The following is a 24,492-nucleotide window of genomic DNA, read 5'->3' on the forward strand; positions in this document are numbered from 1 at the left end:
ATATTTTTTACTCTGTTATGCCTACCTTCTTTAAAATTAGCTCCTTCTTATTTTAATGAAATGATGATGGTAGATAGAATTTTAAAATATCGGACAGGCATGGCGGCTTACAGCTGTAATCTCAGCACTTTGGGAGGCTGAGGTGGGAGGGCTACTTGAGGGTAGGATTTTGAGTCCAGCCTGGGCAACATAACAAGACCCCCATCTCTAAAAAAATAATAATAATAACAACAATAATAATAATAATTTACAAATATCTTTAATTGGTAAAATAAAATGTTAGCATATGTTGATCCCTCTAGCTTTTTTTTTCCTTTGGAAATGTATTGCCTTATAAAATTTCTGTGTCTCAGAACTATTGACCTACTCCTTAAAAGCAGGGGCCAGGACTAAGGTGAAGGGATGTGAGGCACTCACCTTGGGCACAGAATATAAGTGGATGCCAAAAACTCAGTGAGCAAGATAAGTGATGTTTTCATATATATATATATATATATATATATATATATATATATTTTTTTTTTTTGAGACAGAGTTTCGCTCTTGTTGCTTAGGCTGGAGTGCAATGGCACAGTCTTGGCTCATCACAACCTCCACCTCCCAGATTCAAGTGATTCTCCTGCCTCAGCCTCCCGAGTAGCTGGGATTACAGGCATGCACCATCACGCCTGGCTAATTTTGTATTTTAGTAGAGATGGGTTTCTCCATGTTGGCCAGGCTTGTCTCGAACTCCCGACCTCAGGTGATCCACCTGCCTCAGCCTCTCAAAGTGTTGGGATTACAGGCATGAGCCACCGCGCCCAGCCTTCATGTATATTTTAAAAAATAAAACAAATGCAAAAAGTCCACAATAAACACCAATGCAAAATTTTAAAGACAGGATCAGTGTTAGTATTTCTCCTTTTGCCTCAGGTTCCAATGTGCTTGGCAGGGCACTGCTTGGAAGCAGTCCTTCTAAATCACCCATGATAGGAAAGGGCAATTCTGGGTCTGAGAATACTCCATAAAAGGAACTGCCACAACATTTGCAGGTGTTTGTTTGGTTGTCTCACGACCCTGAGGCCTTGAGTCTGATGTCATCCCATTTCTGCAGCTTAAACCTGAGTCCCTCTCTTGCTGCACTCAATGGAGACATCCACCCCACTCTCCCAAACAGCACAACTGTCCTTCAGAGGCTCAAGGGCAGTTATGTAAGCGCTCCCCCACACATCCCCATACTCATTCCTCTCCCTCTGTAGCCAGCTCTTCATGTTTATTTTTCTTTTCTGAATTCTTAGGAAAGCAAGCAAGTGGAGACCAAGACAGATGCCAAGAATGGAGAGGAAAGGGGCAGAGATGCCAGCAAAAAAGCCCTGGGCCCCAGATGGGACTCAGATCTGGGGAAGGAGCCAAAGAGGGGTGGTTTAAAGAAAAGCTTCTCTAGAGACAGAGATGAAGCTGATGGCAAGACTGGCGAGAAGCCCAAGGAGGAGAAGATCATCCGGGGCATTGACAAGGGCCGGGTCAGGGCTGCAGTGGATAAGAAGGAGGCAGGGAAGGATGGGAGAGGAGAGGAGAGGGCAGTGGCCACCAAGAAGGAAGAGGAGAAGAAAGGGAGTGACAGGAACACAGGCTTGAGCAGGGACAAGGATAAAAAGAGAGAGGAGATGAAGGAGGTGGCCAAGAAAGAGGATGATGAGAAGGTAAAAGGGGAGCATAGGAACACAGACACCAGAAAAGAGGGTGAGAAGATGAAAAGAGCAGGTGGGAACACAGACATGAAAAAGGAGGATGAGAAGGTAAAAAGAGGAACTGGGAACACAGACACCAAAAAGGAGGATGAAAAAGTCAAGAAGAATGAACCTTTACATGAAAAGGAAGCCAAGGAAGACAGCAAGACCAAAACACCCGAGAAACAGACGCCCAGTGGCCCCACCAAGCCCTCTGAAGGACCGGCCAAGGCGGAGGAGGAGGCAGCTCCCAGCATATTTGATGAGCCTCTGGAGAGAGTGAAGAACAACGACCCCGAGATGACTGAGGTGAACGTCAACAACTCAGACTGCATCACAAATGAGATCTTGGTCCGGTTTACTGAGGCTCTGGAGTTCAACACTGTGGTTAAGGTGTTTGCCTTGGCCAACACGCGAGCTGATGACCACGTGGCCTTTGCCATTGCCATCATGCTCAAGGCCAACAAGACCATCACCAGCCTCAACCTGGACTCCAACCACATCACAGGCAAAGGCATCCTGGCCATCTTCCGGGCCCTCCTCCAGAACAACACGCTGACCGAGCTCCGCTTCCACAACCAGCGACACATCTGTGGAGGCAAGACGGAGATGGAGATCGCCAAGCTGCTGAAGGAGAATACTACCCTGCTCAAGCTGGGCTACCATTTTGAGCTGGCCGGGCCCCGAATGACCGTCACCAATCTGCTCAGCCGCAACATGGACAAGCAGAGACAAAAGCGGCTGCAGGAGCAAAGGCAGGCACAGGAAGCCAAGGGAGAGAAGAAGGATCTGCTGGAGGTACCCAAGGCCGGGGCCATGGCCAAGGGCTCCCCAAAACCTTCACCTCAACCATCTCCAAAGTCCTCTCCAAAGAACTCACCCAAAAAAGGGGGTGCTCCAGCTGCCCCACCTCCCCCTCCCCCTCCCTTGGCTCCACCCCTTATCATGGAGAACCTGAAGAATTCACTCTCACCAGCTACCCAGAGGAAGATGGGAGACAAAGTCCTCCCTGCCCAGGAGAAGAACTCCCGTGACCAGCTATTGGCCGCCATCCGCTCCAGCAACCTCAAGCAGCTCAAGAAGTTAAGTAGTTGTGGGCATGAGCCAACAGGGCGGGGCTGGGTAGGGCCTGGAGGAGAGGGCAGGACTGCAAAAGGGAAGGCATGCAGAGGAGCTCATGTTGGCTGCAGATGATATAGACTCCCAGGGCCCATAGGGGACTTCAGGTCATCTCATGCATCCTCCTGCCTGCAGGCAGGTCACACCTGTACATCCCCTAGAGCTGAGACTCTACGATTCCTTTAAGGAGCTTCCTTTAGCCCCTCACTCCATGCTTCTCTTTCATTCTGCAATGAAGCCTGTTTCTCCTTAAAATGGAGAAATGGCCTCTACAGAGTAGTTTTGTCTCGGGTCCTTCCTTTAAGTCTTCTCTTCTCCATTTCCCCAAACAAAAATGATCCATGTTTTACTTAGCTTCCTCTCAAGACCAGCTGAGTCCTACAGGTCAGTCCATCCGAAAGGTCTCTGGGAGATTCACCTCTCAGGAGAGTCTACCTTTGCCTAGCCAGTGCCATGGACACAGGAGCCATCCCTGGACACCCTACTTCTCCAAGCCCTGCCTCCCCTGGAAGTCTGGCCTGAGTGACAGAGTCCATGATCGTTTGTCCATTTGGTTGGATACCCAACCCCCACAACATCATCTGGGACAAGATATCATGAGATAACGGAAAATCTCAATTGTAATTCCAGTGGTCACTCGATGACATGCAATTTTTACAGACAATGAAAAATGCTCCCTCAGTGTCAACACCTCATTCACATTCCACAGACATAACATATTGCAGTGTCTCGTGTGTCCTTCCAGTAGGGAGGGAGGTGAGGTGGCCGAGCTCCCTTCTCTAACCTGTGTCTACTTTTCCCCTACAGGTGGAAGTGCCCAAACTGCTTCAGTAGGGCCAGGCTGCCAGGCACCATCTGCCAATGCCATGACTGCTCAGGCCTCACCTCCCAGGGCTACACAGACCCTGCCCACCCCGTCCCTGGCTGACCTGCTGTGGATGTCCCTATTCTGCCATGGGAGAGTCAAGGCCTGGGTCACGCTCAAGGAAAGATGCCTTATCTCTTCTCACTTTCCTTTTCTTGTCTCTGAGGCTCTCCAAATTTTGCTTTAATACCTGGAGCTCAGGTTTCCGGACAAGAAGAGTCCTTTTAGCACATCGCTGAGAAGATGGCACTATCCAGGGCCCATGTAGCTGGCAAGCTGCAAAAGACCTGTGATCCAGGAAAGATGTCCCACAGGGACCACATCCACCCCAGCCCTACTGCCCTCCAGGGCCAGGATTCAGGCCTCTGAGGAGCCCACAGGGCAAAGCTGCTGGGCCAGTGGCACTCTGTGTGGGAATATGGCAGAAAGATGGAGAGGCATGGGGGCCCAAAGGGGAGCCTGGGGAGGGGCTGAGGATACCCCAAAGTCCAGGCTAATCAGAGGACGTGGCAGGGGCAGTGGCCTGGATGCACAGTGCCTGATGGGAGTAGGCTCCAGACAGGAGGAGTGGGACAGACAGCAGCTGGACTTGAAGGTTTGATGCCAAAGTAGACATTTCCTCACACTCACCTGCTACTGTATGAATAGCTGTGTATCTGTTTTTCCATAAGATTTTGATAATATATACAAACCTTTAGCTGTGAATGGCTGTGCCCCACCTGTTGTCCTGAACTGTGAGTCCTGATCCTAACCCTGGGCTCCTTGGAGGACTCGAGAAGCTCAGGTTCCCTGCCACACTATTTGAGTTGGCCATGAAATAAATTCACATCCTCAGAAAGTACAGCATGGAGGAAAATCTGAACTCTGAGCAGAAGACTCTCCAATGACCTGGTTGTCCAGGTGTAGAAGGCCAGGCCTCTACTAGGTCTGAACCAGTCCTGCTGCCTGGAGTCAGTAGCCAGAGTTGTTCTCAGGGGTGCTGGGGCAGAGTGGCGCCCAGGGTGCTGGGATGGCTATATTAGGCATGTTCAGGGATGCTCATTCCATGACTCTGCCTAACCATGGGCTCAGGGCCAGGTCCTCACAGCAGTCACAGGCCCAGGAAGGCGGCAGGCAGAGAAGTGGAGTGACTATTTGGAGAATAGCACCCATACCTGTGTGCCTTAGGGCTCAGAGGGGCCTCATCTTCCCCAGCCCTCCCCACCTACTCACCAATTCCACTTCCTGCCCCAACTGCAGGAATGCTGACAATGCTGCCATGCCCACCATCGGGTGTAGATGAAAGGCACCTTTCTGAATTTCATTCTCTTGAAGGTGCTGGCACCCCTTGGCACTGTGGAACGGCCACCTTGGGTCTGTGTCACTTGTAGGTTTCTCTGCCTCCAGGTTGCCTCAACAGCAGGAAGCACAGCAGTTTCACCATCTTTGAGGTGAGGGTGGGGTGCCCCAGCCAGGAAGCAGGATCGCTGTGCTAGGTCTGACCAAAACCAGAGGGCAGTCTAGTCCTGGGGGTAAAGCCCTCAGATCCCAGGGCACACTCTTCTCCATTCCCTCTACCCACTTGCCGGTCACTCCAGTCACCTAAGCAATCACTGGGCCCAGAGGAGAGGAGACAGACACACGCTGGCTCCTGGACCTAAAGGGTATGAGCTGGAGCTAAGGCCAGCTAGAGCTTCCACTGTCAGCCCTCACTGTCAGCCCCACTGCACCCCCCTGTGCCTGCTGAGCACTGGGCGCTAGCTAGATGCTTTAGGTTGCTTCAGCTGATCCTTCAGGTCTGTGAGGTGGATACCAATATTCTATTTTGCAGATAGAATTTGGCCCAGAGAGGTTAACTAATATATCCATGATCACACAGCTAATAAAAGTCAGAGCTCAGGTCTTTTTTGTTTGTTGGTTTTGTTTTGAGCCCAGGTCTTCAGGCCATAGAACTGCTTCTCATTAACAGCTCCCCTTCCTTCCCTCACTGAAATAAGGCTGTGATGGTGCTGCAGGAAAGCACTGGACGCTCACCTGAACCCAAACAACCTGCCTCCAAATCTTAAGGCTCCAATAGAACCTGTCACCTTAGGAAGCCCTTTCTACCAAACTTCAAACATGATTTAGCCAGAGAGAAAAACCACTCCCTACTGTCCCAAGCAACAAGTGAGCTGCCCTCTTCCTCGTTGCCACTGCGGTGGGGATGCTGTTTCCACCCTGGATGATGTCATCACTCCTCTAGTGCACTTGAACCTGGTGCGGGAGCGCAGCGCCACCTGGGGGTGGACTGCAACCCAGATTCTCCAGCTGCTCCAGGGGTGCCCTGGAGCTCTGCTAGGGACCAGGGGAGGGAGGCAGTTCGAGGGAGGGGGAGGAAAAGATGGGCAGATAGCCTGGTGAGCTTTGGAAAAGGGGCCCAAACTCCGGAGGCTGTGTTTCTGCTGGGCCACGCACCCGCTGCTGCCCACCTGCCCCACCAGCACTGGCAGTCACCCATCTGTCCAGCTTCCTTTCCTAAAACTTATAGGGGGAAATCCAGAAAGGCTCTATCCTTGTCTGGTGCCCATACTGTACAAGGACAAAAAAAGAGGTTCAAAGACAGCAAATGACTTGTCGAAGTTGATGAATCAGGATTTGAACCCAAGTCTCTTACCTCTGGGTTCATCCAGCAACCGGATGAAGCCACGGTCTGACCTCCACAGTCTCTGCCTGCAGCCCCCACTGTCATATCCTTCACTCTGCCCCCCCACCCTCCATCACTTCCTGGAGAATCACATTCCCTAGCTCCTACCTGCAAGGAAGGGAGGCTTCACCTCTCAGCTCTCCTGGCCCGCAGGGCCCAGCTGTTGCACCCCAAGCTTCTTGGCTCCTGGTCCTATCCAGATGGGAAAAGCGTCTCTCCCTCCACCTTCCCAGCACTGGGACCTGGGCCCTGGTGCTGGCTGTGGGTGGGATGGCAGGCACCAGCAGCTGCCAAGGCGCTGGCCTCACTTGTCCTCACAGAAGCTCAACCTGCAGGTGAACAAGGGGCTCTAGGCCTGGGCACTGTGTCACACATGTGGCACTCTTTAAGAAACATGGTGGCACATATACACCATGGAATACTATGCAGCCGTAAAAAATGATGAGTTCATGTCCTTTGTAGGGACATGGATGAAACTGGAAAACATCATTCTCAGTAAACTATCGCAAGGACAAAAAACCAAACACCGCATGTTCTCACTCATAGGTGGGAATTGAACAATGAGAACTCATGGACACAGGAAGGGGAACATCACACTCCGGGGACTGTTGTGGGGTGGGGGGAGGGGGGAGGGACAGCATTAGGAGATACACCTAATGCTAAATGACGAGTTAATGGGTGCAGCAAACCAACATGGCACATGGATACATATGTAACAAACCTGCACATTGTGCACATGTACCCTAAAACCTAAAGTATAGTAATAAAATAAAATAAAAAACAAACAAAAAAAAGAAACATGAGATCTGGATGCAGGTCACCCATGAGCTTCTGGACCACTAAGTCGGGAGTGCCATGTGCTGCCCCCTACTCTGCACCCTGCATGGCCAGGCTGGGGCTCCTGACCCCTGAGTTTGGCCTGACTAGGGCCTGTGCTGCTGTGGTGCTGGGCTAGGTTGCCGGCCTAAGAGTGGCCAAGAGATTGCGGCCCCCCTCAGCACCCTTCCCCCAGCACCTCCCACTCATCCTGTCTATGCCCTTCCTACCCCTCCCTCCCTCCTTCCTCCAGCCCTCTAGGGCCCTTCCCTTACTTGCCCCTCCCTCCTTTACTCTTTGCCTGAAGTGCCTCCCTTCTGTTCACCTCTTGCGGGGGGCTCCCCTTCTCCCCTCACCCAAGGTGTCTCTCCTTTCTTGCCAACCTTTCCCCCCCTGCCTATTGTATCTCCATGTGTCCCTGCCCTAGCTCCTTCCCCTGCACCTGACCCCTCCCATCCACCTGTGAGAACCGCTTCCCCCTGAGCAGGCCCAGCCTGGCAAGATTCCTGCCCTAAGAATGCACTCCTCTTGCTTTTGTCTAAAAATGCCCCTCTTCTCCACATGTGCCTTCCAGATGTGGCACCTTGGGAGATTCACCATTCCCTCCCAGCCTAGCAGGACCCTATTGACACTACTGAGGTCCCCCAATCCTTGAGGGACACTGCCCCTCCCATCCTCACTCCTGCCTGCCCTTATAGGATGCCTGATTGGCTTTCAGGGGTGCTAGTTGAGGAACAAGGTGATCCGGAGGGGCAACTACAGCTTTGTACTCCCCTGGCCCTGCTGGGCTCCCCTTGTTTCCCAGATGATGAGTCAGATGAGGTGGGGTCAGAGGAGACTGCAGTGGTTTGGGAAGAGACATAGGGATGATTGCCTCCACTTAAAGAACTCCAGGATATGTGAGAGACCTCTTCACTGCTCAGAGCATGTGAAAGTCCTACTCTGTCACAGTTTTGCTCCTTTTCTTAGAATTCTCTTCAGTGTTTTGCAGAGTTAGCTGACTGGAAATGGGGCAACTCCACTCTTCCAGTCTCAGCTATGGCTAGGGTAAACCTGCCTCCTATCCCAGACTACAAAGCATTTTTTCATTGGCACCAGGTTGTTGGTTCAAGGATAATTAATTCTGACTGGCATCACCTTGCATACATTTATACATCATTTCTCGGAGAAACTAAAAAACCTTAATATGTAGATCTCTTCCAGCTCCCAGCTTCAGGAGAGAGGAGACTGGACTCCAAACCTCAGATGACTTGGAGACCCTCTTTCCTAAATTGTGAAGCCAGGCACTCCAGGGCTCCAGCTCCCACCTCTTGTCCCCACCCTCAAAGAGAAAGAGGATTTGTACCTGTGGCCTCAGCTCTATCTCTACCAGCATCAGCAGCCCCTCCCTGTCTGGGTCTGATCCAGGGGCAGACATGTGGGCCCCATGAAGATTTCACTGGGAAGGGGAAAGCTGTGAATCTAGGGGCAGAGCTCTGCCCAGGGGAATTTCTGACCCTGGCCCCGAAACCCTGGCCCAGGAGCTCTTGCCTTCCAGGCTGCGTGACAAGAAATAATCCTCAAGAGTATGTGGGTGGCAGAAGGCCCTGGGGGCATGGTCAGCACAATGGCCATATCCAGAACCCAGCTGGGCTGCAGGAGCCCAGAGGTCTGACGGGGCAAGGCAGGAGAGCAGAGCCTGAGGCTGCAGTGGGGCTGGAGTACCTGTGGATGGGGAGAAAAGGAGGCCTGGGCTTAGAGGATACTTGGATAAGGGGCTTGGAGAGGGGAGGAGCTCTACATTGGTGGGGCTTTGCCAAGCTGAGCTGACACTTTTCCCACCTGAATTAAAAACAATAAAACTTCCTTCCCTGGATCTGTCACCAGACAAGTCCTGAGAGCACAAGGACCACGATCCCAGGGAACAAGGAGAGGGAAGACAGCCAGGCAGCTCCAGAGGTGGGGGGCTCTTCTAGGCAATATTTGTGGGAGGAGGGGGAGAAAAGGTCATATCCCCCACTGTGTGGCTCAGTGGGGGTCACAGACATGGGCCTGGGGACTGGCAATCCAAGCAGCTGACAGAAGCACCTTGCACCAGGTTCTTGGGTCACCCAGTGTCTCTACCTGGCTCCTAGTTCTAGGATCTCTAATCAGGAAGGAAAGTACAGGACTAACAGTTTCATGTACATACTATTTCACCCTCCTGACAGCCATGGGGTATTATCCCCATTCGATTTATTTATTTATTTGTTTATTTATTTTCATTTATTTAGAGACAGATCCTGGTTCTGTCGCCCAGGCTGGAGTACAGTGGCGCAATCTCGGCTCACTGTAACCCCAGCCTCCTGGGTTCAAGTGATTCTCCTGCCTTAGCCTCCTGAGTAGCTGGGATTACAGGTGCCTGCCACAATGCCTGGCTAATTTTTTTTGTATATTAGCAGAGACAGGGATTCACCATGTTGGCCAGGCTGGTCTTGAACTCCTGACCTCAGGTGATCCACCCACTTCGGCCTCTCAAAGTACTGAGATTACAGGCATGAGCTACCACGCCTGTCCTATCTCCATTCTATAGATGAGGAAATTGAGGCTTGGGAGACATGGCCAAGGTCAGAAAGTGGTGGGGCCCAGAATGAATCTAAGGGTACCTGAACAGGAACTGCCTTTGTACAGTTAGCAGTGCCTCAGCTGTTGTAGAGCTGTTGATCCCTAGCAGGGAATATCTGTAGTGCAAATGAGCATCTCTTCAGAGCTGTGGCAAAATTCACCTCGTTGTCTTTAGGAAGCCTTTAGGAAGCCAGGAACAGTCCGCCTTGGTCTGCTTGTGGATGGGGGTGAGGATGGTGCTGTGCTCCGGTGCTGGTGCTGACCCTTCCCTACTTTTGGAATATGGAGTGGGCAACAGTCGGGGCCCAGCTGAAGGCAGTGTTCCTGGAAGGTGTGGATGGGTCCAATGATGCGACTGATATGAGTTATGTCTTTACAGCTTTAATCCAGCAGGCCAAATATCTGGCCAGTGGGGCAGCCAGAGAGGAGGGCTACTGCCAGCTGCTGATGGAATCTCCTCCCTCCCCCCACCCCAGCCCAGAGGGGACAAACAGTAGGGCCCCAGCCTTCCTGGCTGGGATCTTGGGAGCAGAGGGACTATTTGAAAACAGGCACTGTGACCCAGGCTGTCATCTCCCTCCCTTGCCCCCAGTAAAAACAGCCCATAATTCCAAGCCCTCCCCCCAACCCCTCATAGTTCTAGTTCAGCTCCTGTTCCACTTCCCTGGGGCTCTGTCCCCACAGGGCCCAGGGCTTGGCTTGGTCTGGGGCCTGGTGGCTGGAGGACTCCTGCCACCCCCAGGACCAGATGCAGGTACAGGATGAGGGCATCTCCCAAGGTTGGCATCACTGAAGGGGCAGCAGAGACATGGCTGGTTCCTCAGGCTCCCGGGTAAGAAGGCTGTGGTGGCATGTAGGGAGGAGGAGCTGAAAGCCAAAGAGACAGGATGAGGGTGAGTGGTGGCATAGGTTGGCGAAAAGTCACCCCCCTACCCCCGAGGCAGACAGGACCCATGGGGAAGAGTGGGCCTGGAGGTTTCGGGCTAGAGGTGGAGGAAGTCTGGGAGAGGGAATCTGAGAATGAGAGAGGCACAGGGGAGGTCGCAGGGCAAGGGGTGGGGGAAGGCAGCAGCAAGGGGCGGGGGAAGGCAGCAGCAAGGGGCTCCAGATTGCTTACTTACCTGCAGGGTTGTAGACTGGGGGCCCAGCTGGGTAGAGTGGATATTGGGGAGCAGGACCACTAGGTGGGTACATGAAGCCAGGCTGTGGGGGTGCAGGGCCAGCTTTGGGGTCCTGGGGGTATGGGTACACTGGCTGCACTGGGATGCCTGTCATTGGAATCTCCTGGCCTAGATGGGGGAGAACGATCAGCATTCAGAGACCCATCTCCTATGGGAAGCCTCCTCCTCCTGCCCAGGAAACCAAGGTAAGCACGCTGGTGCTGGCCTCTGGCAAGCTCCAGGCTGGCCATCTTTGCCTCCCACACCCTGCTTGGCAGAATTAAGCAGGGAGCTGTGCACGTGGCCCCAGCTGGTCAATCTGTGTTTAGCAAGTTTGCTCCCCTCAGCAGGTTTCAGAGACCTCATGAACCAGGGAGCACAGCCCAGGGAATATCTCACTTGGGCAAGGAGGGGACAGCTCAGGGCTGGTATCCTGTAATCCAGCAGAGCTGCCACTAAGAGGGTCTTCTCCTAGCCCTTCCCTCCCACACTGATCTCCCATATGGCATCACTGTCCCCATGTCCATCAGGTTGTGGCATATGTGCATCACATGCCAACACTCAGGCACATATTTTGCCATCCACTGGAGCACACTCAATTAATGTTCATCACTACAGGCCTGACCCTGTGTACTTACTCAGAGTCATATGCATGCATACACCCACTGCACCCACTATTGTTGACAGACTGCACTCCTGTACACATTTGAATCTTCATGTGTATGCACAGAAATGCACACAAAGTCTGATGTTCCATATACCCCTAGGCATATTCTACTATTCATGGGTTTACAAGCATTTTTCTGGGTTTTCATGCTGGCAGGTGTGTGTATACAGAAGCACATACTACTACAGAATTTACCCAATCCATGAACTCTCTGCTGCCCATTATGAGACTTAGCCCAGCCCATCTGAGGCCCATCTTGCCCAGTACTGGGTGTACCTTCAAATGGGCTCTGGAGCTGCTGGCGCCGGCGGTACAGGTAGCAACAGGAACAGAGGAAGCAGCAGATGGTGGTGGCAACCACAGCAACAAAGAGGATCACAGCTGAGGCGATGCCTGCTATGGTCTTGGGACTTTAGACAAAGAACAGGTCCTCTCACCTTCCAACACTCATAGGATGGAGTCTTTATTATGCTGGCTCCAACTCCTGGCCAGCAGGGGGGCCATGGGATGCTGAGATTTGGGGTTCCTTGTGGGGCTCTGCCCAGTCCCTGTGAAGGAGATCTTAGAGGACCTCCACTTCCCAGAAGGCTATGCTGCCTGGCTGGCTAGTGTGAAGCATACGGGGATTTGCAGTGCGCCCCCAACCATTGCTTTTATATCTACAACTTAAATGATTAGACATACAGCATAACACTGAAAGGAGCCTTAGAAATAATCTAGAGCCATTTTTTCCAAACCCCACTTCAATCAGCAGTCTCTATATCTATTTTATATATGATATATTAAAAAAAAAAGTTTGACAACCACTAATTTGGCAAGCAATGACCCATAGAAGGCAAGTATCTTCTCCAAGATCACACAGCTAGTAAGAAGTGGACCTGGGAATCAAACCCAAGTCTCCTGCCTTTGTGCCAGAGCTTCTTCCACAAAGCTACACTGTCGTCCGGCTGTTAACCTTGAACCCTCTCTCCCCATGACCTGACAGGACCAAAGGGAGGGCTGGAAACCCCTGGCCCAGCCAAAGCCTATGAAGGTAACTAACATGCCTTTTCTGGAACTCCCAGGCACCAGCACCTAAGCACCTAGCTCTGCCGCCAGGGTTGAGTCCTGCTGACTCTATTCAGCTAAGAATGTGGAGGTCGACAATGGAGGAGGCAGGAGTCCGGGAGGGAGGAAGGGGAGGCCTCTGGAGAAAAGGATGGAGGAGGGGGTGAGGGTGAGGAGGCAGGAACCCACCTGAAGGCCAGGCAGTGCTTCTGCTGCCTCTCGGTGATGAGCAAGGTCAGGTCCCTGCAGCAGTACCGATGGTAGCAGGTCCCGCAGCAGAAGGTGAAGAACTCGCAGTTAAACCCCGGATGCCAGGAGCCATTCCGGTCCAGGTACCACAGGCAGTCCTCGCCGGCCAGCGCTGCGGGCAGGGATTGGGGATGCCCAGTGGCCACCAGGCCAGTTCATCCCCAGCCGCGCTCGGCCCCACTCCCCCGGCGGTCCCCAGCCTGCCGGCTCCCGAACACTGAGGGTTGCTCCTTGTCTCCACCCTGAGGGTCTCAGCCCCAGAGCCCCCGAGGCCTCTGCCTGAAGCTGACCCTGCACCCCGGGATCAGCCTCCCATGGCCCAGCATCCTGGCGCTCCCTCTTCCCGCTTCTTGAGGACCCAGCAACACCCAAGGCTCCCGTGGCAGCAGGAGGGTTTCGGAGAAGCCCCGAGCCCAAGCCCCTAGGATCGGCCCCTCCCCTTCCTCCGCCCCCATTCCACCCCTGCCGCATCACTCCCCATCTCCTTACCCAGGGGAGCCCCCAGCACCAATAGAGCGATTGCAGTGAGCGGCGCGGCCCGGCGGAGCCCCGCGGGTGCCATGGTGGGGGCTGGGCGCGGCCGGGGTCAGGCCTCCCAGAGAAGGGACCGCAGGACCAAGCCGGCCAGCTGGAGCTGCGGCGGGGCCCAGCCCGCGGCCAGGCTCGGGCTCCTCTTCCGCCTCCTCTGGGGGTGGGACTAAGCGCCCCGCCCGCGCTAACCCAGCCGGCGCGGCTCCGCGCAGCGCCCAGGAGTCCACCCACCAGCGACGCCCACCTAGCCTCTGGAGTTGGGTGCCCCTCACCCAGCAGAGCACTGCCCTGCTCCCCCTGTCCCCGGCTCCGCGGTGGTTCCTCCCGTCCGAGCCACCATGGGCACCGCGGGCAGTTGGGCACTGCGGCCAGGGAAGCCTGGCTGTGTCCTGGACCCGCCCCCGGCCTGGGCCCAATCACTATGCTGGACTCCAGAAGCCCCGATCCTGGTGCCACCTCCGAATGCCCAGACACATGGGCCAACCCTGGAGGAGCAGGGCTGGACCTTCACTTGTGGGGGACCTCCTTTGTGGCGTCCAGCCTGGGACATCCTGTTGGGGGCGGAGAGGGAAAGAGGCTGGATGTCGTCACCCCGCCCCCATTCCCAGAACACAAGCACTCATTGAGAGGCATTCAGAGTGGCTTTGTCCCCAGCGGTGTCCACAGGCCTGGACCCTGCCAGCTGCACTGCCTCCCTACGATGGACCCTTCCCCCTTCAAGTGGACAGAGCTGGCTGGCACCAGCCCATGGCCTCACTAGCAGCGAAGGCAGGCTGCTGGGGCCACCTGGGGCCCATCCAGTTAAACACTCTTCACAGTGAAAGCCCTTCACAGAGCAAGCCTGTACTGCAATAGCCACCGGAGCATAGGGAGGGCAACAGTTAATTTCAGGTGGGCAACAGTTAATTCCAGGTGGAGACAGTGTTTTAGGATGGGAGAGGTCAGTCTTCACAGGTTTATACTGAGTGCCAGTGACTATGCTCCATGCCAGATGAGGTACCCTCCGAGGAACTGCAAATTAAGCCAGGGAGATCATCAAAAGCCTACCTTAATCCCCTGCCATGTACACTCTTTACACGCACTTCTGGGCTTCCACATCTACCTCACTGGAATCTTTCCACAACTCCATGAACTAAGCAAGGTTCGTCGGTGTTATCAATCCCATTTCACAGACTGAGAAACTAGGACTCAAGAGGTTAAAGAACTTGTTCAAGGTAATACAGCCAGTAAATGGTAGAGGCATCAGGAAGACCCAAATCTAAATCAGGGTTGATCCCCAGCCGCAACAGCAGACAGTGTAGACAGCGAGTATTTCTTGTGTTCTGGGGTGACAGAATCAGGGCAGGTTCATGGAAGGCCCAGTAGAATCTTAGTAGGTTAAGGAAGGACAGCTGAAAGAGGAGCTGCCCCATCCTGGGCCCCTGTGGGTGCTGGCACACCTAGCCAAGAGAGCTGGAATAGGAGAGGATAGGCTCCTGGCCCAGAAAGTTGCTGGTAGCCTGATGGGCAAGAGTATGTCCTCACGCAGGACAGTCATAAAAGCAGCAGCAGGGACAAAGAGAGACACCTCTGAATCCTGCACCACCTACTCAGTGTGCCCATTGCCATCCATCTCCTCTTTCCTACACTAAAAGCTCCATGACTGCAGGGACCACGTGGCTGTGTTCAATGTTGCCATCCAGCCCTAGCCATCAGTGCTGTCACTGTTGGTTGAATCATCTTCAGATAAGGTGCTGTCTTTCCTACCCAGGGCTGAATCTCCCATGTGTACCCTTGACCCCTGCTGATTTGTCTCTTCATTATCCCATCTCTTTAGTGTCTTTAGCTTCTCACACCTTACCAGCTTCTTTTCCCTAGGAAATCTCAAGTCTTTCCTATTTAAAGCAAAGAAAACCAAACCACATCCTTCCTGAAACTCATCCCTCTCTAGCTACTTTCCTGCTTTTTTCTCCAACTAGCCCTCCTCAAAGCATATACCCCTAGTTGACACTTCCAGCTTGCAATAACACCTAGCATGCACCAACATCATCAGTGATTTTCTCATTGCAAAATTCTAAGAATGTGTTTCAGTTCATGGGATGGGAGATGACTAGACTAGGACAGAGAGTGAAGAGAGGGGGCTGTGGGCCAACCAGAGGGGAGAACTGGCTGCACTGGGATAACTGGCACTTCTTACCTTGACAAGGGATGCTGGAGCCTGGAGATGGAGAGCTGGGGCTAGCTTATGTCGCCATAATGAACCTGGGTCTTGAAAGAGTCTATAGATTGGCCAGGAGCGAGGAGGGGCTTGGGTGGGAGGACTGGGGGCCCTGGAAGAAGTTATCTAATCTTCAGGCCTGGAGGGGCTTCACTACACCTTCTCTAGGTAAGGGCGGGCAGGAATATCCTCCCCTCACCAAGCTGGTCTCTTAATCCCCAGCAAGGGAAAGAAACACTTTCCTGGAAAAGAGGAGGCAGAGTAATTTGTGATCAGATGAGACAAAACAGAGGCTTTGCCAGTAGGAGGTTCTCCTCAGGGTGTCTGGAATATGATGGTAATGATAACACCAGCAGCAAACATTGCCGATGAGCTCATCCCATTGTACAGATGAGGAAACTGAAGTTGGAAGAACTTCAATTCCCCCAGCTCACACTGCTGGGATTTGCAGTTGGACTTTTGTGGCTTCAAAGCCCAAGCCCTTCAGCTTCACCACCTGCTTCTCTTTAAACAAGTCTAAAGGGCCAGGCGCAGTGGCTCACGCTTGTAATCCCAACACTTTGGGAGGCTGAGGCAGGCGGATCACCTGAGGTCGGGAGTTGGAGACCAGCCTGATCAACATGGAGAAACCCCGTCTACTAAAAATACAAAATTAGGCCGGGCGCGGTGGCTCACGCCTGTAATCCCAGCACTTTGGGAGGCCAAGGTGGGCAGATCACGAGGTCAGGAGATTGAGACCATCCTGGCTAACACAGTGAAACCCCGTCTCTACTAAAAATACAAAAAATTAGCCGGGCGTGGTGGTGGGCGCCTGTAGTCCCAGCTACTCGGGAGGCTGAGGCAGGAGAATGGCGTGAACCCGGGAGGTGGAGCTTGCAGTGAGCCAAGATTGCGCCACTGCACTCCAGCCTGGGTGACAGAGCGAGACTCCGTCTCAAAAAAAAAAAAAAAGAAAAAAAATACAAAATTAGCCAGGTGTGGTGGCACATGCCTGTAATCCTAGCTGCTCGGGAGGCTGAGGCAGGAGAATCACTTGAACCCGGGAGGCTTGAACCTGGGAATGTGCCATTGCATTCCAGCCCGGGCAACAAGAGCGAAACTGTCTCAAACAAACAAAAAAACAAGTCTAAAATGCTCAGTGCTATGCCTGGCATAAAAAGCATGTATTCAGGGAAACTTTGATGCCCAGCCCTTATCTCTAGCAGGCCTCTGCATGTGGTGAGAAGGTAGCCAGGGATATCTGGAGTGGGGAAAGGCAGGAGGGGAAAGGCTGAGACCCTGCCTGTGACCCAGTTTGGGCTTGGCTGGGGGCTGTGGTAGGAGTGCTCTGCTGAGTCACCTCACTCCTGGGCTGGTGAATGACCAGCCCAGGGCTCCTCCCAATCTCTTCCATGCTCCTCTTTCTATCAGAGCAGACTGACACAGGCATTCCTGAGGCCTTCCTTACTTTCCTGGGCCATGAGCCCTGGAGGCTCCATCCCACCCTGGTCCTACCCCACCCATGCTGTTTGGCCATGGAGGCTCCTGCCTCCACTTTTGTTGAGCCATTCCAAGATAAGCGAAACTCTATTCCTTTCCTAATTCCTGCCTCTGGTCAGTCAGTGCTCTCCAGGAATGCACTCTACATTACTCTGCCCTCCTTTTTTCTATTCCTCCCTGCCCAGCCTCTGGCAACCCAACTCCTGCAGACAGGTAATTATACATTCCCCCACTCCATAGGACCTTGAGTTCTTTCCTCTGATTTAATGTCAGACCCTTCCTGGAAAGTCTTGGACATACTAATTCTCCTTGCAGTCCACAGCTAGGAGGAGTAAGACCTAGGACAGCAACAGGACTTGGCCAAGTCTCATGGCTTAGTTGGGGAACCAGGTCTTTTGGCTCCCACTGCCCTGGAATAAACAAACATCTCTCTTAAATCAGAATGCTTTTCTTGGCATCTAGCTTTAATCTTTCTTGCTGTAAATGAAAGACTGTCTCCTGTGTTTGTCCTCTTAGTGGGAGGGATTTGCAAGTGGAGGGTGGGTGAAGGACAGTGAGGATGAGCCTCACTGCTGCCAAGCTACTGGTAAGAAGGAGCACTCTTCCATGTAACAAAGTTGCACAGGTATCCTATACATTTATATATATACGGAGCACTCTTCTCCAGAAGGACTTTTTACCAATGCCTTTGTAGTATTGCCTCTCCCAGAACGCCAGGCTTCTGCTTGTTTGTAGAGTGCCCAGGACAGCCTGGGCCTCAGGAAAGAAGGGGGTGTAGCCAGGCTGGCTTGGATGGCAGCTGTGAGCAGCCCCCTACTCAGGCACACTCTGGGTGGCTGTGGGAGCAGCAGCAGTCCCAGGCAGCCAAGGCTGGCCTCAGGAGCCCAGCCCAGCCAGTGGGGCAGATGGGGAGGGCCAGGTTATCTTTAAATGGCACCTTACTCAGCCTGCCACTCTGCCAGCTGGGCAGGATGGGGGTAGACAAGTGTTATTTTGGGATCTGAGGGCAAGGGAGGAAGGCTCTGTTTATAGCTCTCTCCTTTCTGAACCTACTCTCTCTCCTGGGGAGGATTTGGGGCCATGGGCCCCAGCCCTCCAGCTGACCCTTTCCAACCTAAGGTTTCTGTTTTCAGCCTAGCTGTTAGCCATCTGCACAGATGGGAGTGTTGAATCTACAGAGGCACAGGGTTTCTCGGAAAGGCCAGCTCTGTAAAGGCAGGTTTAGGTGGTGACAACTGCATCGGACTTGGGATTAGACTAATAATAGGTAACATTAACACTTACTATGAGGCAGCACTACGAAGTGCTTTGTGTTACATTAACTTTATTTAATCCTCACAATCACTCCATGAAACAGATACTAGTATTATACTTGTTCTGTGGATCAAGAAATGGAGACATAATTTAAGCAGCCTGTCCAAAGTCACCCAACAGGCAAGTGGCAAAGCCAGGGTTCAAATCCAGGCAGTCTAGCTCTGGAGCACATGCTCTGAACCACTAACTAGATACGAGTCCTGCTCTGCCACTTACTGGTTCTGCAAACTTGAAGGAACCACTCCCCCTCTGGTCTTGGCTTCCTCTTTTGGAAACAGACTACCATTCGGTTCAACCCACTAGAATCCCCAAGTTAGAACTGGCGGAGACACTCTGATCCACTGTGTCTCTCTCCCTGTTCAAGGGAAGTCACACAACGGGGCACTGGCACTAGTTTCTGTGCTCTTGCTGTGAACTTCCCTGTGGCAGGGATGAGTCAAGGAAGCTGACGAGGGATATTAGTTATGAATTTGCAATCACAAAATCAGGTGTGGAAGAAATACATTTATTTTCTTTTAACCAAAATAGATGAGAATGAGTCTCTATCCTGCTACCTGGTTTGTTCCCCTCTCCAGAATCACGAAAAGGTCCTGGGGTCTCACACAGTGCAAAACATTGAGGTGAGCCCTCTAAGCCTTGATCTGCACAGGTTCTGCTCATACATGCTCTTAAGCTTGCAAATTCAGAAGTGTTGGTCTGTGTGCCCCAGGTACAAGAGACCTTCCCAGGCTCTGGTGACCAGGGCTCTGCATCCCTGGGGACTCCATGCAGCCTTTTCCCTAGGAAGTTCTATCATCTCCAGGTGCTTTGCCACAATCAGGGCAGGATTCTCACCACTCATAGGCCCCATGGACTTTTTTGTCCCCTACTTATCTTTTGGAAAACTACCCCCCTTTTTCTCTTCCCTTCTTCCTCCAGGACCCTATGCCTAATTGCAGTTCACTAGAGCTTTCACCATAGGGTCCAGAAGCACAGCTATTCTCATGCAGTCCTGCTGTCCACCCTACAAAAGCAAATAAGGCAAGGAAATGCAAAGAATTCAGGTATGTTCTTGGACTAAGTTGGTGGGGGGGAAATCTAGTGAAAGCAAATTAATACACCGATAATTTATGTCACACAGCTAACCACAGAAAAACTGCTTAGTAGGTGGAAGGCAAGAGCTGGGCCTACCACCTGTTTCTATCCTGTTCCTCAGGCAGGGCTGCAGTGCTACAATTCATTCCTCAGAGCTGTCCTCCCAAAGGCTCACCAAGACCCTAATTTAGCAGCAGCATGTGTGAAATTGAACTGAGTCACAGTGTAATCCAGTGAGTCAGGGAGAATGAGCCAAACATAGCTCTCAGCTATGGGTGGGGGATAGGATGGGACATCTTCCACCACTAGAGGTGCTTTAATGAAGTCATCCTTAATTCTAACTACAATCCTGTGAGGTAGTAGTATTAGTTCCCTATTTTACAGATGAGGGAACCAAGGCTTGAAGGAAATGTCACTTGCCGCAGCTATGTAATCATGCCAAGTCAGAACAACTCAAGCCTGGGAGGGACTTCTAGGCCTCCTAGTCAGGCCAGTAGTTCCTCATTGCTTTTCTTCCTACAGCACATTTGCTACCATATCATGTATTCTACACAGGTTTAAAAACCCTAGTATAATTTTCAATTTTAGGAAGCCAGCAGTAATGCCACCCTTTTCCCACTTACTCAAAAAAGGAAAAAATTGGAATGTAAGTGTCATTAGATGGCAAATGTTGACCTGCACCATCCATTAGAGAAACTTAAATTCACAATTTTTTTTTTTTTTGAGACAGAGTCTCGCTCTGTCGCTCAGGCTGGAGTGTAGTGGCATGATCTTGGCTCACTGCAACCTCTGCCTCCCGGGTTCAAGCAATTCTCCTGCTTCAGCCGCCTGAGTAGCTAGGATTACAGGCATGCAACACCATGCCCAGCTCATTTTTTTGTATTTTTAGTAGAGACGGGGTTTCACCATGCTGGCCAGGCTGGTCTCGAACTCTTGATCTCGTGATCCGCCTGCCTCGGCCTCCCAAAGTGCTGGGATTACAGGTGTGAGCCACCATGCCCGGCCTACAAAAATTGGAATTTTATTGCAATTACTTTTGGGTGCTTTGTTACTGGAATCTTGGTAAAGTATGGTTAAGACCTGGTCTAAATCCCCGTGAGAATGGGGAATTTTCCTGTGACTGCTAACTAAAGGTCTAGCCTGGATTGATGAGGAGGAACTCACTGCAACATTTTAAGACAATTCATTCCACAGCTCTCACTTCTGGAAAATCCTTGTCAGTCTTTAAGTCCTACTGACTTTACCTTGTCAACATCTCCAATCCAGCTCTTCCACCCTATCCCCTCTAGTTACAACCTTAGTCCAGGCTCTGGGTTTTCCCACCTGGACTGTTGTAGCTGCTGCCAGACTGCATTCCTTTCTCGCATCTCCCACCCCTTCAATCCAGGTTCCAAGTCACCCTTCTAGTCACATTTGGATCGACACTGCAACACTTTTCTAAGACACAAAACCTGATCATGTCACTTCCCTGTTTAGTACTCTTGGATAGTCTCCCATTCTCTAGAGGAAGCAGGTCTTGCAGGATCCTTCACAAGCTGCCCCCCACCTGTCCTTCCAGCTTTATTTCTGGCCAGGACTCCCATGAACTTATGCATAAATATCAGTACTTTTAATGTGCTTATAAGGTCTGAAAATGAAATTGTTTCATGACGGCCTTTTCTTACTTTTTATGAATGTCTGCATATGTCTTACTCCATTCTCATCTGCCTGGCAATGTCTTACTCCACTCTCTGCCTGGCAAATGCACAGGAAAGGCAAAACAAATAGGCAACAAGTACAAGCTGCTTGGACTATAATCACACACTTGCAGTGTGACCTTTGATAGGTTAACAATATCTGTCTGCTTTAGTTTCATCAATCTGTAAAACTGGGTGGGCAAAGTGGACTACTTTGTAAGGTTAGTAGGTGGTCTAAGTGAGGTAAAAGTATTTAGCATACCCACTGGCGTTTAAATACTCCAGAAGCAGGTATTCTTAGCTCCTTGCAAGTGTTCAAGGGTTGCCTTCTCCATGCAACTTACCCGACTTCTTCCCTCAGGTTACCATTAGCCAGTTCCTTTTTTGGGCAGTGGGAACTAAACCCAGTACACTTTTTCTCTCACAGCACTCCCCACGTTTATTATACTACAGATACTTTTCAGCTTATAATGGGGCTATATACCAATAAACCCAACAAAAGTTGAAAATACTGTTAAGTGAAAAATGCATTTAATACACCTAGCCTACCTTAAACCTACTCAGATCACTTACATTAGCTTATAGTTGGGCAAACTCATCTAACACAAAGCCTATTTTATAATAAAGTGTTGAATGTCTCCTGTAACTTATTGAATACTGTACTGATTGTATGGATACTTGAAGTACTGTTTCTACTGAATGTGTATAGCTTTTGCACAATCCTCAAGTTGAAAAACTGGAAGTCAAACCATCATTATGTTCAGGCCCATCTGTATTTCTGATCCCCTACTAGACTAGCTCCTTCAGGGAAAGGGCCAAAGCCCTCCAACATTTAGCACCGGCCTTGCATATCTAATAGAGGTTCAACGTTCACTGAAATGGGGTTGGGGGGAAGAGTAGCCAGAAATTGGCCTTTTATTTCCTACTTATTGATCATGGGTCAGCTTAGCTGGGGTGCAAAAGTATAGTATGTATTTCACTGGACCATCCTTGAACTTCCCAAAGCCATGTCCTGTTTCCTCTCATCTTCTCTAAGCTAAGCATTCTTAACTCCTTCAAGCTTCTTTTCCTTGACACGATTTGTCCTCTACATCTTAGCTTTCCTCTGGCAGAGGACTCATCTGTCAGGGAGCCTCCGGTTGAGCACCAGAAGGGAACATAGCAATGAGGATCACTGATAGGCACAGGAAGACTGAAAGGACCTTCCACACTACCCTAGACAACCTGTTTTTATTATCTCATCCTAGAACCACACTGGAGTTTTCTGGACACATTAACAGTTCCTGGCATAATAAAATTTTTTTATTTTAAATTTTGAGAGACAAGGTCTTGCCACATTGCCCAGACTGGTCTCAAACTCTTGGGCTTATGTGATCTGCCCTCCTCAGCCTCCTAAAGTGCTGGGATTACATGGGTGTGGCACCACACCTGGCCCTCCTGGCATAATAAACTTTATTTTTTGAGACAGAGTCTTGCTCTGTTGCCCAGGCTGGAGTGCAATGGTGTGATCTCGACTCACTGCAATCTCTGTCTCCCAGGTTCAAGTGATTTTCCTGTCTCAGCCTCCCAAGTAGCTGGGATTACAGGCACGTGCCACCATGCCCAGCATTTGTATTTTTAGTAAAGGCGGGGTTTCACCACTTTGGCCAGGCTGGTCTTGAACTCCTGATCTCAGGTGATTTACCCACCTAGGCCTCCCAAAGTGCTGGGATTACAGGTGTGAGCCACCACACCCAGCCATTAAACTCTTAGCAGCATGCAATACTGTGAGAGCACAGTACTCTATAGTCCTCAACTCTTTCCACAGATGTTATTATCAATCTACATTTATTGAAATGTTACATTTAGATTCTGCTCATTTTTATAGGTTGTAATGGTATTTGTTTGGATCCTAAATTTGGATTCTAAATTGTCATCCTTCCTAAAAGTTTCTTATTATCTAAAAATTTGATCAGCATTCCTAATTTACTAGTAGTATCTCTTTTGTAAATGGCTTCAAATTCTTTTGTGGAATGGGTAAGGCATAAAAAAAGTCATCTGTCACTAATATCAAAGGAGCGGCCAAGGACACAGCCCTGGGGGAACTTACCAGGTCAACCCACAGTGGGTGAATTTATAGTCTGTTAGTGAGTGGTCAGTTACCAACTTCTCTCTCTCTCTAATGCTTTGACTAAAATGTCCAGATTATTTTACCTAGTTAACAAAATTAAAGAAGACTCTAAGGCCAGTTTAGCATCATTTTCTCTTAAGTCCATAATGAATGTCTGTTAAACTCTCATCACTCTTATTTAGGTGCTTTTGGGTCATTTGTTGTAGGTTCATTCTCCCAAATCAATGTCACTTGTACGACTGTAACTTGTGTTATCAGCTTCCTTCCTAGGGTTTTAACTTCTTTTCAGTCTTATAGCGTTCCTTCCATTTTCCTTTCGGTTCACTCCAATAAAAGCTCGACAAACTCCTGGGAACCCCTTGGTGCCCCAGCTGCTGTTTACCAGAGTCAGGAGACTAAAATGTCTCAGAGCAGCTAAGTGCTCTTTTTTATTTTTACCTCATTTGTCTTACCTTGAACTTTTTAGTTCCTTGTAACCACTTAGCCCTGCCCTTTTCAGACTGAAGCTAGTTCTCTTTGGCCAAAGACAGGAGACAAAATATGGTCTAGAGTTTCTGTCAACACGTACTGGCCTCCAACAGATCTTTTTTCTTCCTGACGACACTGGACAGTCTCTCCACTCTTTTTCTCAACAGAATGGGAATATCCACTCTGTGAACCTGTTATAAAGGTTAAATGGGATAATGTATATGAAAATGCACTGGAAACACAATTAAGTACCTGCACATCGAGGGGTCCAAGACCTTCTGCTCTCACCCACAGCCGAGTATCTGTTAGCCAGGGGTAGCCCTTAAGTGATACTAGGGCCCCTTCCTCAGGACTCAAGTTCTCCTGAGGCAGGATGCCCAGTCCTCCCCCAAATTAGCATGAGAGCAGAAAGGACCCTTGCCAAAGGATTTAGGACCACTTTTGGCACTAGATATAGAATGTTTGTCTAACTAGCAGACCCAGAGGGACCCCCATCATTCTCAGTCTATGTGTGGGAGCCTTAAGCCTTCCCAAGCTCAGCAGTTCAATGCCACTGGCATGAGATCATTCTTTTGTGCCAAAATCAGAGGCCGACTTGGCCTTACGCCTTTAGCACCAAATCCAACTGGCACTGCCTTGAGATAAACTATGGAGTCTGCAAGGCTGAGGGTAGTTTTCTGAGCACCACTTGGTCAGATCTGCCATCATTTTCCCAGTACCAGCAACTCCCACAATGCCATGTGGAGAAGCAGCAGGGGCACAAGCA

At 50.9% G+C, this 24,492-nt stretch overlaps 2 protein-coding genes across 2 annotated transcripts in view; one reads left to right on the forward strand and one right to left on the reverse strand.

Annotated features, from left to right (window-relative positions):
* The window catches only part of LMOD1 (leiomodin 1), a 52,558-nt gene extending 45,483 nt beyond the window's left edge, over positions 1–7,075 (forward strand). Inside the window, exons 2-3 of the mRNA XM_058430828.1 lie at positions 1,278–2,799; positions 3,643–7,075. Of these exons, the coding sequence (XP_058286811.1) occupies positions 1,278–2,799; positions 3,643–3,662 (1,542 nt within the window). The 3' untranslated portion in view covers positions 3,663–7,075. The remainder of the gene's footprint in view (positions 1–1,277; positions 2,800–3,642) is intronic.
* A 2,258-nt stretch (positions 7,076–9,333) lies between these two features.
* On the reverse strand, positions 9,334–13,745 carry SHISA4 (shisa family member 4). The gene is made up of 5 exons (XM_032136980.2): positions 13,367–13,745; positions 12,818–12,989; positions 11,858–11,991; positions 10,876–11,043; positions 9,334–10,621 (listed from the first exon to the last, which is right to left on the reverse strand). Exons 1-5 carry the CDS (start codon positions 13,437–13,439, stop codon positions 10,575–10,577), a joined length of 594 nt encoding a protein of 197 aa, XP_031992871.1. The 5' UTR covers positions 13,440–13,745; the 3' UTR covers positions 9,334–10,574.
* Between the last annotated feature and the right edge of the window lie 10,747 nt (positions 13,746–24,492).

This window comes from Hylobates moloch, unplaced genomic scaffold, assembly GCF_009828535.3.
Source record: "Hylobates moloch isolate HMO894 unplaced genomic scaffold, HMol_V3 SCAFFOLD_18, whole genome shotgun sequence".
NCBI classification, from domain to species: Eukaryota; Metazoa; Chordata; class Mammalia; order Primates; family Hylobatidae; genus Hylobates; species Hylobates moloch.

Coding starts and splice junctions, on each gene's coding strand:
- SHISA4 (XM_032136980.2), bottom strand. CDS start 13,439: ATGGCACCCGCGGGGCTCCGCCGGGCCGCGCCGCTCACTGCAATCGCT. Junction 12,990..13,366: donor GGTGCTGGGGGCTCCCCTGG/GTAAGGAGATGG, acceptor CCCTGCCCGCAG/CGCTGGCCGGCGAGGACTGC. Junction 10,622..10,875: donor CCCAGTCTACAACCCTGCAG/GTAAGTAAGCAA, acceptor TTTGGCTTTCAG/CTCCTCCTCCCTACATGCCA.